The sequence below is a fragment of the Elephas maximus genome (assembly GCF_024166365.1).
Source record: "Elephas maximus indicus isolate mEleMax1 chromosome Y unlocalized genomic scaffold, mEleMax1 primary haplotype SUPER_Y_unloc_1, whole genome shotgun sequence".
Lineage (NCBI taxonomy): Eukaryota > Metazoa > Chordata > Mammalia > Proboscidea > Elephantidae > Elephas > Elephas maximus.
In genome coordinates, this window is record NW_026060237.1 from 2,360,820 (window position 1) to 2,378,615 (window position 17,796).

At 42.4% G+C, this 17,796-nt stretch overlaps 1 protein-coding gene across 1 annotated transcript; it reads left to right on the plus strand.

The window, feature by feature from the left end:
* The first annotated feature begins 11,736 nt into the window (after nucleotides 1-11,736).
* LOC126069889 (PC-esterase domain-containing protein 1B-like) lies at nucleotides 11,737-12,519 on the plus strand. The gene has a single exon (XM_049873536.1). It carries the CDS (start codon nucleotides 11,737-11,739, stop codon nucleotides 12,517-12,519), a length of 783 nt encoding a protein of 260 aa, XP_049729493.1.
* Nucleotides 12,520-17,796: the final 5,277 nt, after the last annotated feature.

Below are 17,796 nucleotides of genomic sequence, written 5' to 3' on the forward strand. Positions count from 1 at the left end.
TTGGGGATTTTTTCTTTATTATAATCTTGCTTTTTTTTTTTTTTTTTGGATTTCCCTGCCTGGTTGCTCTGCCCAATGTTCTAGTCTTAGGTTGATACCTGATATTATTGATTTTATAACCAAAGAACTCCCTTTAGTGTTTCTTGTAGCTTTGGTTTGGTTTTTACAAATTCCCTCATCTTGTGTTTATCTGGAAATGTCTTAATTTCGCCTTCATATTTAAGAGACAGTTTTGATGGATATATGACGCTTGGCAGGCAATTTTTTTCCTTCAATTGTTTCAATATGTCATCCCATTGCCTTCTTGCCTGCATGGTTTCTGCTGAGTAGTCTGAGAGTATTCTTATTGGCTTTCCTTTGTAGGTGACTTTTCGTTTATCCCTCCCTGCTCTTATGATCCTCTCTTTATCTTTGGTTTTAGCAAGTTTGATTATGGTATGTCTTGGTGACTTCGTTTTAACGTCTATCTTAAGTGGAGTTCGATGAGCATCTTAGATAGATATCTTCTCATCTTTCACAGTATCAGGGAAGTTTTCTGCCAACAAATCCTCAACAATTTTTCTGTATTTTCTGTTATCCCTCCCTGTTCTAGTACTTCAATCGCTCATAGGTTATTTCTCTTGATAGAGTCCCACATGGTTCTTAAGGTTTCTTCATTTTTTTTAAATTCTTTTATCTGATTTTTCTTCCAATATATTAGTTCCAAGTGATTTATCTTTGAGCTCAGAAATTCTAGCTTCTACTTGCTCAGTTCTGCTCTTCTGCCTTTCTACTGAGTTGTCTAATTCTGTAGTTTTATTGTTAATCTTCTGAATTTCTGATTGCTGTCTGTCTATGGATTTTTCCAGCTTATTAAACTTTTCATTTTGTTTCAGAATAATCTTTCTAATTTCTTCAGTTGCATTATCTGTGTGTTCCTTGGCTTGTTCTGCATACTGCCTCATTTCCTTCCTGATGTCTTGAAGGTTTCTGTATATAAAGCTTTTGTATTCTGCATCTGGTAATTCCAGGAATGTACTTTCATCCAAAAGATCCCTGGATTCTTTGTTTCAGAGCCTGCTGAGGTGATCATGGTCTGTTTCTTTATGTGACTTGATATTGACTTTTGTCTCTGAGCCATCTCTAAGTTATTGTATTAGTTTATGCTTGCTTACTGTGTCGTAGCTGCTTGCTTTGTTTTATTTTGGTATACCCCTATAGGTTGTTTGAGTGAGCTAGCCTGATTATTTTTGCCCTTGGAGCTCTGGTGTCCTGTCCCCATCTGGCTAGAGCTGTTATCAGGTATATCAGTCTAGGAGTCCATTCACTTTTCTTGTATGAATTCAGATCAGGTTTCCAGGAAGCTGATACCAAATGTGTGGTACAGGCTCTGTCCTACAGTCTTAGAGGGGCAGGGGTGACTGGCACATATACTGGTATCTGATTGCAGCAGGGGATCACACTCTGAACAACGCAGGGGAATAAGAACCAACCCCCAATTGTCTCTGAGGAAAACATGTCTCTGTTCCCTAGACCGTGCTGGTGGGTGGCTTCTGCAATGGGATCATGGGCACCCAACGTTTTTGGTTATAAGGACTAAGAGGTACCAGTTATCTTTGAACCCCTGTCGCGGGTGGCTGTGTGACCTGAGTGGCGCTTCCAGTCTTTAGGTCCCTGATGTGGGTAGGTGAGGACCTTGTTTAATAGGCAAAGCAACGTCAAACGTCAAACACCCACCTCTCCACTGCACAGCTGAAACGGTTAGAGTTTGCCAGCAAGGGCCTATTCTCCCAAAATAGGCCCACACAGGTCCATGGAGAAGGGAAGGTGCTCAGTGTCTACAGACAGTTTATGCCTGGACAGGAGCTGCTTTTGTCCTGAGTTCCCCTGGTTAATGGAGCTAGCAAATTATCTTTTCCCCTCAGCTGCAAATTTTTTCCTTCCCCAAGGCTGGGAGAATGGCTCTCGGTGCTCACCAGGGTCTATCTCAGGCCCAGGTATTCACCCGCTGAAGCTGGCTTGTGGGTGGGGGCAGGCATGGTCAAATACTTAGCTTTTGCATAGAGCACTGTTCTCCTCATGTTCCAGAGGTGTGAGTAGACTCTGTGGCTGGCTGCTTCTCCCTGAGGAAACTGCAGCCAAAAGCTAGTACCAGCCCACAGCCTCCGCCACTGCTCCAGGAATGGTGCCTGGGGGGCCCCCGTAATTCAGGTGTGATAACTCCTCTCCACTTCTGAATGGTCTGTTCCTTCCCCTGCCACTCAGTTCATTGTCTAAACTTGTTTTGATGGTCAGGGCTCCCAGCTTGTCGTAAATATACTCGTTTCACTTGTTTTTTGGGGTGGTTGTTGTAAAGAGGGCTTGATGGAAGCAACTGACTATTCAGCCATCTTGGCTCCACCTCGCTCTAATTTTTTTTTTAGTATCTCTCCTCTTTTCTTCTATAATCCTTTGTATCTTTAGCAGTGTGTTATTAATTTCCTTGTATTATCCAGCCCCTTTAATTCTTGTTTTTCGTTTCTAACTTGATTCTGTTACACTCTCAAAAGATGCTTTGTATGGTTTCAGTCTCTTTATGTTTATTAAAGTTTGCTTTGAGCACTAAAATATTGTCTATTTTGGAGAATAATCTGAGTTCATTGGAGAAGAATGTATGGAGAGCCGCTGTGGGGCACAGTGTTCCATAAATGCCTGTTAGGTCCAACTGTTTAATAGAGATAGTTAAGTCTCCTGTTTCTTTATTGATCTGCTGTCTAGTTCCTTCCATAACAGAAAATGGTGTATTAAAGTTTCCTGTTATTGTAATTTTTCATACATTGGTAGCACAATCATTAAGAGCTTGGCTGCTAACCAAAATGTTGTCAGGTCAAACATACCCAATAGCTCTGCAAGAGAAAAGACTACCTATTCTCGTAAAAATTTAGCCTAGGAAACTCTATGGGGCAGTTCTACTCTGTCCTGTAGCATAGTTATGAGCTGGGATTGATTCAACTGCACAAAACAACTATTATTGCACAACTTTCCATTTTCTGGTCAATTCTGTCAGAGATTGCTTTATATATTTTGAGGCTCTGATGCTACATGAGTATTTGTAACTGTTATGCCTTCTTGAATTGACATAGTTATTCTTTTATCTTTTATAATATTAATTTGATGTGTAATATTTCAAATATTATCATACCCGTTTTGTTTCGGTTGCTATTTGCATTGACTTTTTTTTTATCAGCTTTCAGCTTTTAAACTATGAATGTCCTTTTTCCTACGTTGTAGAGAACATATAGATGTATCATGCTTTTTTTTTTCCTTTGTGTGTGTAAGTTTTCTATTTTTTAAATCCATTGTGCCACTCTCCACCTCTTGATAGGAGTAATCTATTTACGTTCATGGTGATTATCAGTTTGGGTGGATTTACTTCTGCCATTTTGTTATACTTTTTTCTTCTTTTAATTTTTGTGAAATTTATGGTTTCTTTGTTCTTTACCTTCAGTGCTGAATTCTTTACGAATATGGGCTTTTCTTCACCTTATTTATTATTTTCCTGTGAGCCCTGAGGCATTTTCTTTGCTTTATTATTTATTTTCAGGAAGGATTTCTTTTTATTTACTTTTTTGTGCTTTCCATGAGATGTGTACTTAACACCTCACGTTTATAACAAACTGATATATCTTGATAACACCTTGACTTCCTTAACATAAAAAATTCTGTGTTGACACTCATCTTCCCTGTTCTTTAGGTGCTATTATCAATTACATCTTAGTCTCTTTGCTTTCCTGTAATATGAATGCAAATTATTTTATTGTTGCATGTATTTAGCTCCTATTTTCTTCATAGAACTTTGCCTTAGTTAAGTATTAGCCATCCAAAAGTGTCATAGGTGTCATGTTTATACTGACAGTGCTTTTGTGTATGTACCCCTTCAGGTTCTCTTTAGTGCCATTACCTTTCTTTGTGGAAGAGTCCTTTCAATATTTCTTATAGGGATGATCTGGTGCTAAGAAATTCCCTTAATTTTTGCTTATCTGAGAATGTCTTAATTTCTCCCGTTTCTGAATGATATTTTTCCTGTGTGTATTATTCTTGCCATTTTTTTCTTCCTTCTGCACTTTAAATATGTCATCCATGACTTTCTTGCCTCTTTGGTATCTGAAGATAGAACCAAAACCGATTGCCACTGAGTCAATTTAGACTCATAGTGACCCTACAGCACAGAGTAGAACTGTCCCATAGGGATCCCAAGGAGCAAATGGTACATCTCAACTGCCAACTTTCAGACAGTGAACCACTGTGCCATCAGGGCTCCTTGTGAAGGTAAGTCAGGACTTACTTGGGACAACTGGTATATAACAATTCTCTTTTCTCATTCTCTCCAAATTTTCTCTTTTTTCTTGGTTTTTTGGAGTTTGATTATGAAATGCCTTGATGAATTTCTTTAAGGTTTTATCTTAAATATAGTTCACTGAGCTTCTTGGAGATTATATTTCCTTTCTTTTGTGGTGTTTGGGAATTATTCTGCCATTCTTTCTTCAAAAATTCTTTCTGGCCCTCTCACTCTCATCTCTGCCTAGTGCACTCATAATGCATAAGTTATTTTTCTTCATGCTTTCCCACATCTCTCTTAGGCTTTGTTTGTTTTCCTTCATTACTTTTTTTTTTTCCCTGATGCTCCTCAGACGAAGCTTTCTCTATGTTCTGTTTTTATGTTCACTGGATGTCTCTGTTATTTCCATTCTACTTTTGTGTCCTTCCATTTTGCAGATCATCTGTTTTATTATTGAGCTATAGTATTGTATATATATATATATTTTCAGTTTCCTATCTTACTAAAGTTCTTGTTTTTTGTTTTTTGTATTGTTTTTCTGATTCCTTTTAGATCTTTTTCTGTAATTTTCATTATCTCTTTGAACATACATAATAATAACAATACAATCTTTGTTGAGTATTTCCATTATATGACCTTTCTCAGGGACAATTTATTTCCTCTTATTTTGGTCATTGTATGAGCTTTGCTTTCCTGTGTCAACATATGCTTTGTTACTCACTGTTGTCTTTTAGACATTGAGATTTACTGATTTATTTAATATTTCATTTGTTTGATTAATAAACCAGGAGAGTGACTTCTTCCCCTTCTCTTTATGTTGCTCTTCTTCCTCATTGTTTCTTCTGGAGGTTCAAAGAACCTTCCATCCTAGCTGTGGCCACTCAGCCATACTGTCCCTAGAAAGCTTGGTCAGATGTCTTGGCCAAAACTATGTCAACCTTACCTCTTTGTTTTTTAGGCTGACAGTTCTACTCTTCTGTCTTGCATATTGTTCTTGGTAAGCTGTCAGGTGACTGGTAGGTGTTTTCTAGTCTTTTCTCTGTTGTGACAGAAGGCCAGTGGTAGTGGATCTCCCCATATTCTAGCCAGGAGAATAGTTTTTGTTTTTCTATATCCCAGCTGGAATGGCACATTTCCTGCATCGGTTCCAGGGAGATACGTGGCCATGTCATCAGTCATCTCTATGTCATAGCAAATTGTCAACATACTCTGGTATATGCTACACTCTAGGAAATGTATCAGACATGTCTGGAGTTTTGGATTTTCTGTTGTGCTGGAAGGGGCAAATGTGCAGTTTCTCCTGACATTATACTGAAAAGATTTGCTTAAGGGACTGGAAGTGCCAGATGGCTGAGTGTGACCCTCTGTCACAGGTGCATGAGGTGAATTGTTTCAGGCTCCCACAGAAGGGCTGAGGCATAGAGCTAGGGATCCTTCTCACCATAGGCTATGTGGTGATGGGGGCAGTGCCCTTCGGACAGTAGCTTGTTGTGGGGCCCTACCACGTGAATAAGTACTACTGGCTAGGAGTGCAGTGCTGCCAGTGGTAGGTTCCTGGCTTATTGGAGTGCATTGCATGTGATAGAGGCATGGATAAGAGGAGGCAATGCTGCAGGATGGTGGATAAAACTTGCAACTCTGGGCCCAAGGACCCTGATTCACTTCTGTGGCAGTAGGTAAGTGGGCACTAGGATTTGCCTGAAGTGCTGCTCTCCCAAGTACTAATCCTGGACTCTCCTACCTATACCCTCACCTCACATTTTGGAACACACACTCGCATTGTTGCTCCTATCCTGCATCCCTCCTTAAGGGTATATTCTGCTCATGTATTTTACCCAGGCCCTTCCACACCACTTTACTCTGCCTGTATTTTCCTGGAGTTCCTGGAGCTCGTTTCTATGCTGCAATCAAGCATTACTCTCTGTCATGTCTGGCCAACTCCAGTGTATGCCTTTCCCATCTTGTTAAATCTTTCCATGTCTGTTTATTCAGTATCTAGGTCTCAGTCTGAGTCTTCCATTTTGCTCCTGCCCTGGGTATTGTTTTATTTGGAGGTGCCACCAACAGCCTTCTTAAAATGACCATACTAGCTGGGCTGGTGAGTAGAGTGTGGAAGTTCTACACATATCCTCCCCACTGTTCCTGTTACCACTTTCACCTAATTTGTGAATCAGGCTAGTTCTCCAGTCCTTCCTTGGAGAGAGTTCTGAGATTGCCAAATTCATCAATCTTGTTTTTTCCTCTCATTGTCTAAGGGGGGCATGAGTGTACTATATTAATGCTGCCTGCTCACTGGAAGTCCTCTTTCTGACCCTTCTTATGTCATCTTTTCTTTATTCAAACCTACTTCATTGCCATGAATTTTTATTTTCTTTCAGATTTCTGACAAAGTGCTTCTACAAGTTTGTTTGTTTGGAATCTTTGTTCAGGGAAGGAATGTGAAGCACTTATGCAAACTCCTCCTCAATTAACTTAAACTAATAATTCTCGGGTGTGGGAAGAATTCAGCATGCATAGCCGTTTAGAGAGGAAATAAAGGTTAAAAGGCTTGTAGGTACCTATGACCAAGAACCTATGGGACTGAAGGAAGAAGCTGAAGCTACACAGCAGGTGCTGGTCAAAAACATAAGAACTGACCAAATACCATGGAGATGCTTCAACAAATGAATGTGGTGCTGGAAGTGTTCACAGCAACCTGGCCAATCTACTGGAAGAGATCTATATTTGATATCGTTCTAAAGAAAGGTGATCCAACAGAGTGCAGAAATTATCAAACAATACCATATATGCAGGTAAAATTTTGCTGAAGATAAATTAAAAGTGGTTGCAGCAGTATATCAATAGGGAACTTCCATAAATTCAAGTTAGATTCAGAAGAGGGCGCAGAAAAAGTGTTATCATTGCTGATGTCAGGTGGATCATGGCTGGAAGCAGAGAATACAGGAAAGATATCTACATGTGTTTTATTGACGATGCAAAGGAATTCAATTTTGAGGATAATAACGAATTATGGATCACATTGTGAAGTATGGGGATTTTAGAACACTTAATTTTGCTGATGTGGAACCTGTACATATACCATGCATCATTGTTCAGGCAGAACAAGTGAATACGGTGTGGTATGCACCATGGTTGTATCCGTTCACCATAGATACTCAATTTATATGCTGATCAATTAATGTGAGAAGCTGGAGTGTCTGAAGAAAAACATGCCATCAAGACTGCAGGAAGACTCATTAATAACCTGAGAAAGGCAGATGATACAACCTTGCTTACTGAAGGCAAGGTGGACTTGAAGCACTTACTGATAAAGATCAAAGACTACAGCCTTCAGCATGGATTACACCCCAACATAGAGAAAAGAAAAATCCTTACAACTGGGCCAACAAGCAACATCATGATAAACAGAGAAAAGGTGGAAGTTGTCAAGGATTTCATTTCACTTGGGTACACCATCAGTGCCAGCCGTCAGGAAATCAAATGATGTATTGCACTGGGCAAATCTTCTGCAAAAAGACCTCTTGTAAGTGTTGAATAGCAAAGATGTTACTTTGAGGACTAAGGTGCACCTGACCCAAGCCATGATGTTTTCAATTGCCTCATAAGCGATCAAAAGCTGGACAATGAATAAGGAAGTCTGAAGAAGAACTGATGTCTTCGAGTTATGTCATTGGGGAAGATTATTGAATATATTTTGAACTACCAGAAGAGCAAACAAACTGTCTTGGAAGATATGCAGCCAGAATGTTCCCTGGAAGCAAGGATGGACAGACTTCATCTCACACACTTTGTACATGTTATCTGAGGGGAAGAACATTATGTTTGGTAGTGGGTCAGCAAGAAAGAAGAACGCCCTTGACCAGATGGATTAGCACAGCGTCTGCAGACAATGGATTCAAACATAGCAGCCATTGTGAGGATGGTGCAGGGACAGGCAACGTTTCATACTGCAGTACACAGAGTCACTATGAGTCAGAATGGACTAAATGGCACCAAACAACGACAACAATGAAGATGATAGTGTGCATACATATCCTCTTATGTAATCTTCAACGAGTATTACAATCAGACAGCAGGAAAACTTATCCAAGGGAAAATAAGAGGTCAAAGTTCATACCAGCAGGAGCTGGCATTAATATCATAGCAAAAAACAGGTCATGGTTATTGCAGCCAGGGAATTAGCATCTATATCCAGCTGAACAGGAACTCAAGATATGTATACTTGGAAACTAAATCCACATCCCATTAGGAACCCTGGTGGCACAGTGTTTAAGAGTTACAGCTGCTAACCAGAAGGTCGGCAGTTCAAATCCACCAGACACTGCTTTGAAAACCATGTGGCAGTTCTACTCCTTCCTGTAGAGTTGCTATGCATCAGAATCCACCCGATCACAATGATAATGGGCAGTAGAAAATATGGTGAATTTATTATGGTCAAGAGGTTAGCATGCATACCCAAAGAAAAACATGATGGGGTAAAACAAGCTATAAGACTAAATATTTGCTTACAAAATAGTAATAATACTAATGTCAAGGTTGTTATGGCCGTAAACTTAGCACTGCTAGCCAGTGAAATAAAAGGTCAGGATTAATAAAACCTGGAACTCATCCATATCGTAACATAAGGAGGGGCACGATGTTACAACCTCCATATACAAGGAGAAAGGAGGTTAGGGTTCAAAGAATCATGAGCCTGAAATCATATTTTAGTAAGAGCTACATCATGCTTCTTAAAGCCAGGAAGCTACATTCACACGCTATTTAAGAGAAGATCAGGGCTCATAAAGCCCTGGTCTGACTCAGATTGTGGTAAGAATTGTGTTACGGTTGCTATAAGCAGGTAAGTAGCAACCACGTTCGTGGAAAAAATTGTATTAGGGTTCATAAAGCCAATAGCCTGTATCCGTATTCTAGTAAAAATAGCTCATGGTTCTCATGGCCGGAAAGCTAGAATCCATATACTATGAAACATAAAGACAGACTTCAAAGCATTCAAATCTGAGTAAAAACCTGAAACTGGATCTGAGTACTAAAGAGGCCGTGGTTGTTAGAGTCAAGAAATTCATATGTTGGGAGACTGAAGGTCAGGTTCACTGAGCCAGAAAAATGCATCCATAGCCAAGGGAAAAGGGGGCCAGAGTAAGTACAGCCAGATAGGTAGTATTCATATTCCTGATTAAAGATGGTCAGAGTCCATATGAGAGGAAATTTGCATTAATAACCTACTTAAAAAAGACTCATGGCTTGTGAGGGCTGGAAATTAGCATCTATACCCAGAGAAACATGAAGGCAGGATTCACGGAGAAGAACCTTAATGTATGCACTAGTGAGAAAAAGGTCATTTTTAACAAAGCTAGAAAGAAAACATCCATAACCTTAAAATAATATCTATGTCTTTACTAAGATATTGACATAATAGTAAGGATTATGCCATGGTTGTTACAAAAATGAAGTTAGCAACCATATCCAAGAGGAAAAAAAATAACAAAAAAGATCAGGTTTCACAGAGCCAGGAGCTTGACCCATATTCTGGTAATGAAATAGTCAAAGGCAGTACGGTTAGAAAGCTAGCATCCTAATCAAGTAGACGAGAGGCCAGGGTTCACAGAGCTTGATACATTCACACATTTTTTAATAAGAAATATGACGTGAGTGTTACAGCCAAAATCTGCTAATAGAGAAGTTCATGATCCATAGAACCAAGAGACTAAATCAACACCCTATTAAGTTATGGGGCATGGTTGTTACAGAACCATGTAGAGGGAAGGGAAGGGTTCTTTTATCAAAGTTGATATCGATATCCTGTTGAGAATTATGCTTTGGATTTCAGCCAGGAATCCAGCACCACTATACAAGGGATAAGGAAATCATGCTACATCTCAGTAAGAATTAGGAATGGTGCTTTCAGCCAGGAGGTCAACATTTATATTCAAGGGAGAGGAAGTCATTGTACGTGGAACAACTACTGACCAGTTGCCATCGTGTTGAATCTGACTCATAGCAACCCCAGATATTGCAGAGTAGTAATGTACTCCACAGGTTTTTTTGTTTTCTAAGTCTGTGCCCTTTGGGAAGTAGATAGCCAGAACTTTCACTTGAGGGGCCTCTATGTGGACTCCAACTGTCAATCTTTCTGTTAGCAGTCATATGTTTAACGGTTTGGGCCACCCAGAAGATAGTGTCATAATTTAAGGAGGGAGGGTGTTAAGATTAACAGATCCAATGGCTGGCAGAGCCACTGTGGAAAAGGGTCTGAGCATTTCTCAAAGCAACGATTGTTCTACCACCACACCAGCAGACAAGTGCAGCTCCGGGCTTTTATCAAGAGCTGGAGCTCTCTTTTTGCACAAGTCCACCTACAAAAGTATAATAGCAGCCTGATTTGTAAGAGCGAGAAGTCAGATACTAAGCTCACCCTGCTTGAACCACACCAGAGGCCTTTTCTTAGTGCAAAAATGTGGTGGACAGCAGGAGTTCTACACTGGACACCCTGGGGGGATCCCCAGACAGGCAGAATGACTGCCCAGAAGAAGGTGCCCAGGAAGGGTAAACCGTCCACCTACGTTACGTACCGTAGGGTTCCTTTGCATCGATTCTCCAAAGGGCGACGCTGGGTAAAGGCGGAGGAGCTGTGTGGTGGCCAGGCCTCAGCTCAGGAGCACTGGCTGTGCAGATGGAAGGGTGAAGGATGGGCTCCTTGGGGACATCATCATGGCCAGTACCTTGTGGGTATGGCTTCCCACACCCCGGTTGTGACACTGTGTTAGAAGGGGTCTCCAGACTTTACCCTGGGACAAAGACAGTGATCGGGTCCTGGGATGTGTTCATGTCATTTCTCAGGAGGGCAGGGGTACTCACAATGGGATTCAGAAGAGAGAGACAAAATGAAAACAAAGACAAAAGCACCGTAGAACTAAGATGAGTAGGTTTTCCTGAGTATTCTCACCAACACTGCCTGGAAATCCTGGGTGTGGATCCACCACCGACTGGGCCACGCCCTGGAAGTGGCCTGGTTCTCCCAGTGGACAGACCTTGTCCCAGTGCCTGGAGCACAGGTGGTGGCTGAGGCGGGAACAACCCATATCCATTCAGACCAACAGCATCAGTGTCAGCACCGCTGCCCTCCACCAGGGGGAGCCAAGCTGGGTACGGGGGCAGGGCCGTGGGTTCAGAGGTCACACCGTGGGCCTAAGGATTGGCGAGACGGCTTTCAGGGCCCCGGACGCTGCCCCCTTTCTCCGCCCGGTCCAGGCCCAGGCCAGTCCAGCTGCATTAAACAGCCCCCCGTCTGCCCGCCCGGCCGCCCCGACAACCGCCAGCCAGCCAGCCAGCCTGCCCTCTCTCCGTCTCTGGCAGCAGCCGCTCAGCCCTCGGTCCAGAGCTCTTTCGGGACCCGCCCTGAGGGAAGGCAGGAGCTAGGCCACCTTCGCCCAGCCACCATGGTCCACCTGAGGGCGTCCGAAGTCCGGCAGCTGCTGCACAAGTTCGTGGTCGTCATGGGGGACTCGGTGCAGAGGGCCGTGTACAAGGACCTGGTGCTCCTGCTGCAGAAGGACTGCCTGCTCTCAAGCAGTCAGCTGAAGGCCAAGGGCGAGATGAGCTTCGAGCAGGACAGGCTGCTGCACGGCGGCTGGTGGGGCCGTAGGCACAACGGGACCCACTACCGCGAAGTCCGCGAGTTCTGCTCCACACACCACCTTGTGCGCGTCTACTTCCTCACACGCGCCTACTCCCCGTACGTGGAGAAAGTCCTGCTGGAGCTGCTGAGGGGCGAGCACGGCCCAGACGTGGTCATCATTAACTCCTGCCTCTGGGACCTGTCCAGGTATGGCCAGGATTCCATGTGGAGCTACAGGAGGAACCTGGAGACCCTGTTCTGGCGCCTTCGCCAGGTGCTGCCCGAGTCCTGCCTCGTGGTGTGGAACACTGCCATGCCCGTGGCTGAGACGGTCTCAGGGGGTTTCTTACCACCTGAGGGCATGCCCCCGACCGCGTGCCTGCGGGATGATGTGGTGGAGGCCAACTTCTACAGCGCTGCTGAGGCCAGCAGGCTCGGCTTCGACGTGCTGGACTTGCATTTCCACTTCCGGCACTCCTGGCAGCGTCGGCAGCCAGACGGCGTGCACTGGAACCAAAATGCTCCCCGAAGGCAAAACACGGGGAGGGTGCTGCTTATCTCCTTAAAGAGGAAGAGCTGGAATGGGCCAGGCTTTGTGTACTGAGACTTCCCTTACATGTGTTATTTATTCGACAGCAACCGTATTAGGAAGGTGATATTGTTAAGAAACTCTGGTAGCACAATGGTTAAGTGCTTGGCTGCTAAACCAAAAGGTCGGCGGTTCGGACCCACCTGCTGCTCTGCAAAAGAAAGATATGGCAGTCTACTTCCGTAATGAGTAAAAAAAAACCGAACCAAACCCACTGTCGTCTAGTCGATTCCACTCATAGCAACACTATAGGACAGGGTAGAACTGCCCAGTGGAGTTGCCAAGGAGCGCCTAGCGGATATGAACTGCCAGCCTGTTGGTTAGCAGCTGTAGCACTTAACCACTACTCCACCAGGGTTTCACCGTAGTGAGTACAGCCTAGGAAACGTTATGAGGCAGTTCTATTTCACCCTATAGTTTCTATGAGTCGTGAAAACTGTTGTTAGCTGCTATGGAGTTAGCCTAGACTCATGGTGACCCCGTGCACAATACATAGAAACACTACCTGATCCTGTCCCATCCCAAGGATTGGTTGGTGTCATTGATTGAATATGTCCCCCCAAAAATGTGTGTATTCCTTCGGCTGGGCTGTGATTCCCAGTATTGTGTGATTTTCCTGTGTTGTAAATCCTGCCTCTATGATGTTAATGACAGAGGATGAGTGGTAGTTTTGTCTTGAGGCAATCTCTTGAGATACAAAAAAGGGAAGGGAGCAGACAGACAGGGGGACCACATACCACCAAGAAAGCAGTGCTAGGAGTAGAAGAGATACTTTGGACCCAGGGTCCCTGCATCAAGAAGCTCATATTCCAGGGGGGAAGTTTGATGAGAAGGCCCACAGAGAGAGAGAGAAAACCTTCCCCTGGAGCTGACACCATGAATTTGGACTTTAAGCCTATATTACTGTGAGGAAATAAATTTCTCTTTGTTAAAGCCACCCTCTTGTGGCATTTCTGTTATAGCAGCACTAGATGACTAAGACAGGTGGAGATCAGACTGTTGTGATCTACAAGGTTCTCAATGGCTGATTTACAGAATAGATTGTCAGGGCTTTCTTACTAGTCAGTCTCAGTCTGGAAGCTCCACTGATACCTGTTCAGCATCACAGCAGTATACAAGCTTCCACTGACACACAGGTGGTGGGTGCACATGAGGTGCATTGGCTGGGAATGGACCCCCAGTCTCCCACATGCAAGGTGTGGAGTCTACCACTGACCCACCACTGCCCCCTTAGGGTCAGTTATAGAGACCCACTGTTACAGAGATGAGACAGCAAAAGAGATGAAGGCCGTAGTTACCAAATGGTAACAGAGTCATGATTCAGTTAGGTTTGCCTAGCTGCAGAATCCACGTGCCTTGCACTATACCACATGCCTTCAATGTAGAGGGGAAAATATGTGCATGTCTACACACGTATATGGTGGACATGTACACTGTACACACACATAGACACACACACATATATCAAGCACAAGAGACGGGCTGTCAGCTGGGTGATGTCTTAGTCATTTAGTGCTGTTGTAACAGAAACACCACAAGTGGATGGCTTTAACAAAGAGAAATTTATTTCTCACACTGTAGTAGGCTAGAAGTCCAAATTCACGGTGCCAGCTTGAGCATAAGGCTTTCTTTTCTCATCTCTGGAGGAAGGTCCTTGTCATCAGTCTTGCCCTGGACTAGGAGCTTCTCCATGCAAGAACCCCACATTCAAAGCACGTGCTCTTTTCCTGGGTATTGCCTTCTCTTTGATATGAGGTCCCCATATCTCTCTGCTCACTTCTGTCTTTTATATGTCAAAAGAGATTGCCTCAAGACATAGTCCAATCTTGTAGATTGAGTCTTGCCTCATTAACATAACTGTCTCCTATTCCACCTCATTAACGTCACAGAGGTAGGATTTACAACACATAAGAAAATCACTTCAGGTGACAAAATGGTGGACAATGACACAATACTGGAAATCATGGCCCAGCCAAGTTGACACAGATTTTGAGGGGACACAATTTAGTCCATAACAGGTGGGTTGTGGAGGTGTTGCATTTGAACCGGCACTCAGTGAAAGATAGGGAGAGATCAATACTGTGATGATTCCACGTAACAGATGAAGAGTGGAGTATTAGGAACGTGAGGATTAAATAAGCAGGCGGGAAAACCCAAAGCATTTGGAAGGTTCTGGAAACATCAGAGTGGCTGGATGCAAGATCTGTGTTGAGTGCAATGAGAGGTAAGGCTGGATGCATAGAGGGATTTGAATGTTGGGAGTATAGCAAATTGCGTTTTAGATAAAGATAATATTGGGAGTAATTATCAAAAACACAGCTGGGTGTTTCCTTAAGTCCCTTAAGGAGTTCCAGGGTGGTGAAAATGGTTAACATGCTTGGCTGCTAATCAAAAGTTTGGAGGTTAGAGTCTGCCCAGAGGTGCCTTGGAAGAAAGGCCTGGCAAGATACTTCCAAAAACTCAGCCATTTAAAAACTCTATGCAACACAGTTCTACTTGGAGTTGACTCCATCGTAAAAAAAAAAAAAAAAAAGTCTCTAAAGGAAACCCTGGTGGTATAGTGGTTAAGATCTATGGCTACTAACCAAAAGGTCAGAGTTGCAATGCAACAGCTGCTCCTTGGAATCCCTATGGGGCAGTTTTACTCTGTCCTGTACAGTCACTATGAGTCAGAATCTACTGCATGGCAGTGGGTTTTGGTTTTAAAGGGTATTATTTCAGTTAATAGAAAATTTCACTTTTGTGTAAAACCATGCACTACTAATGGTATAGGAATAAAGAGATCTATTCTGAAACATCGAAATCTTTGAATCAGCAAATGAAAAGGTTTCCTTTCAGATGATGGAGGAATTTTTATCTTACTTCATGAAAAATTCTTAGGTACACAAACATGAAGACTAAAATGATGAAAAATTCCAATTGAAATACATTGAAAACAAGTACAAGTGGAGATAAACTAATTGTGGGAAGCAAAAGACTTATAAGCACTAAAAGAATGCATTTCCCCCACAGCCAAAGATGGGTTTTGGTCCCAGGAAAGATTCAAAGCTGAACAAGTACAGCCAATAATAACCTGATATATGAGTTGGAATTGACACGATGGCAACAGATTTGTTTTTTTGGGTATATATGGGAGTCCCTGGGTGGTCCAAACAGTTAACATGCTTGGTTGCTAGCCCAAAGGTTTGAGTCCACCCACAGGTGCCTCAGAGGAAAGGCCTGGAGTTCTACTTCTGAAAAAATCAGCCACTGAAAACCCTATGGAGCACAGTTCTACTCTGACACACATAGGTTAGAGTTGACGCCATGACAACTTTTTATTTTATAGATGATACAGATGAAGGCCCATGGGTTAAATATCAAAAGCTAATTCTGATCTTGTGACTTAATGAATGGTGTTCTTCATTGAAACGAAAGTACTAAGAACTTCTTTGATTATTTAATTTTAAAATGAAGGTGATCTCCAACAAAGAATGAAAAGTCACACTACCAGAATTCCACTGGAAAAATCAAATAACACAGAAAAAGTGAAGGGGTATACTATACCAAAAAAAAAAAAAAAAAAAAAAAAACCATTGCCCTTGAGTTGATCCTGACTCAGAGTAATGCTATAGGTTAGAGTCAAAGTGCCCCATAGTGGTTACAAGGAGCAGCTGGTGTATTCAAACTATCAACTTTTTGGTTGGCAGCCAAATGCTTAACCACTGCCCCATCAGTGCTAAAACAAAATTCTAGCTCAAAAAAAAAAAAAAAAAAAAAGGGACCAGATTTAGTGGCCTGACAGAGACTGGAGACACCTTGAGCGTATGGCCTGCAGATACCCTTTCAGCTCAGTAATGAAATCACTCCTGAGGTTCACCCTTCAGCCAAAGAATGGGCAGGCCCATAAAACAAAATGAGACTAAAGGGGCACACCAGCCCTGGGGCAAGGACTAGAAGGCAGGAGGGGACAGGAAAGCTGGCAATAGGGAACCCAAGGTCGAAAATGGGAGACTGTTGACATGTCATGGGGTCAGTAACCAATGTCACAAAACGATATGTATACTAATTGTTTAATGAGAAGCTAGTTTGTTTTATAAACACTCATCTAAAGTACAATAAGAAAAGGAAGAAAATACAAGTGGTTTTATTTGAGCCTACTTTCTCCAGTATCCCTTTTCGTGTGGAGAATATATACATGTTGTTATTGTTAGGCACAGTCTAGTCCATGTTGACTCAGGGTGATCCCATGTGACAGAGAAGAACTGCCCTGTAGGGTTTTCTAGGCTGTAATGTTTACAGGAGTAGATCCCCAGATCTTTCTCCAGCAGAGCCACAGGATGGGTTTGAACTGCCGACCTGTCAGTTAGCAGTGCAGTGCTTAGCCATTGTGCCACCAGAGCTCTTTGAATATAAACATACCTGTTGAGACAGAATCCATTCCACGGCAACGGGTTTGGTTTGGGTAGATTAAAGAGAATCATTTAGCAAAGGCAGAAATTAACATTATCTGAATTCTGAAATGATGTGCTCAAAATCACCTACGTAATGTCCTTTCCAAAAAGCTTAAGTGGAATCTAATCATGAGAAGGTCATGAAACAAATTCACAGCAAAGGGCACTCTATGCAATAACCAGCATGCACTCTTTACAGTTGTCAAACATGTGAAACGAACAAACCCAAAGGCAGAGGGACAACTCCACATTAAAAGAGAATAAACAGATGTGATAACCAAATGACAGGCACATCATTAATGGAGCCAGGGTTTTAGAAAAAACAAGCATAAAGGGCAATTTTGACACGATGGAAAATTTTTAATATGAGAGGGTATATTAGAGGATATTATTTTGTAAATTTTGAAATATCTTAGATGTGACAGTGATAATTTTACTGTGGTTATGTAGGAGAATGTCTTTGTTTTGAAGAGATGCACCCTGAAGAATTTAGTATTTAACGTGTCTTGGTGCATTACTTTTAAATGATTCAGAAGTATGTATAAAACCCACTGCTGTTGAGTCTATTCCGACTCCTAGTGACCCTATAGGAAAGCGCAGAACTGTCCCCTGGAATTTCCAAGGAGTGCCTGGTGGATTTGACTGCCAATCTTTTAGTTAGCAGCCATAGATGTTAACCTCTACACTACTAGGGTTTCCTAAACCACTATGTATATGTGTATGTAAGTATGTATATATATGCGTATGTGTGTACATATACATATATACATACACACGTATATATACATGTCTTGGAATAAGTGTAGCCACAATGCTCCTTAGAAGAGAGGATGGTGAGACTTTGTCCCAACTACTTTGG

Coding starts and splice junctions, on each gene's coding strand:
- LOC126069889 (XM_049873536.1), top strand. CDS start 11,737: ATGGTCCACCTGAGGGCGTCCGAAGTCCGGCAGCTGCTGCACAAGTTC.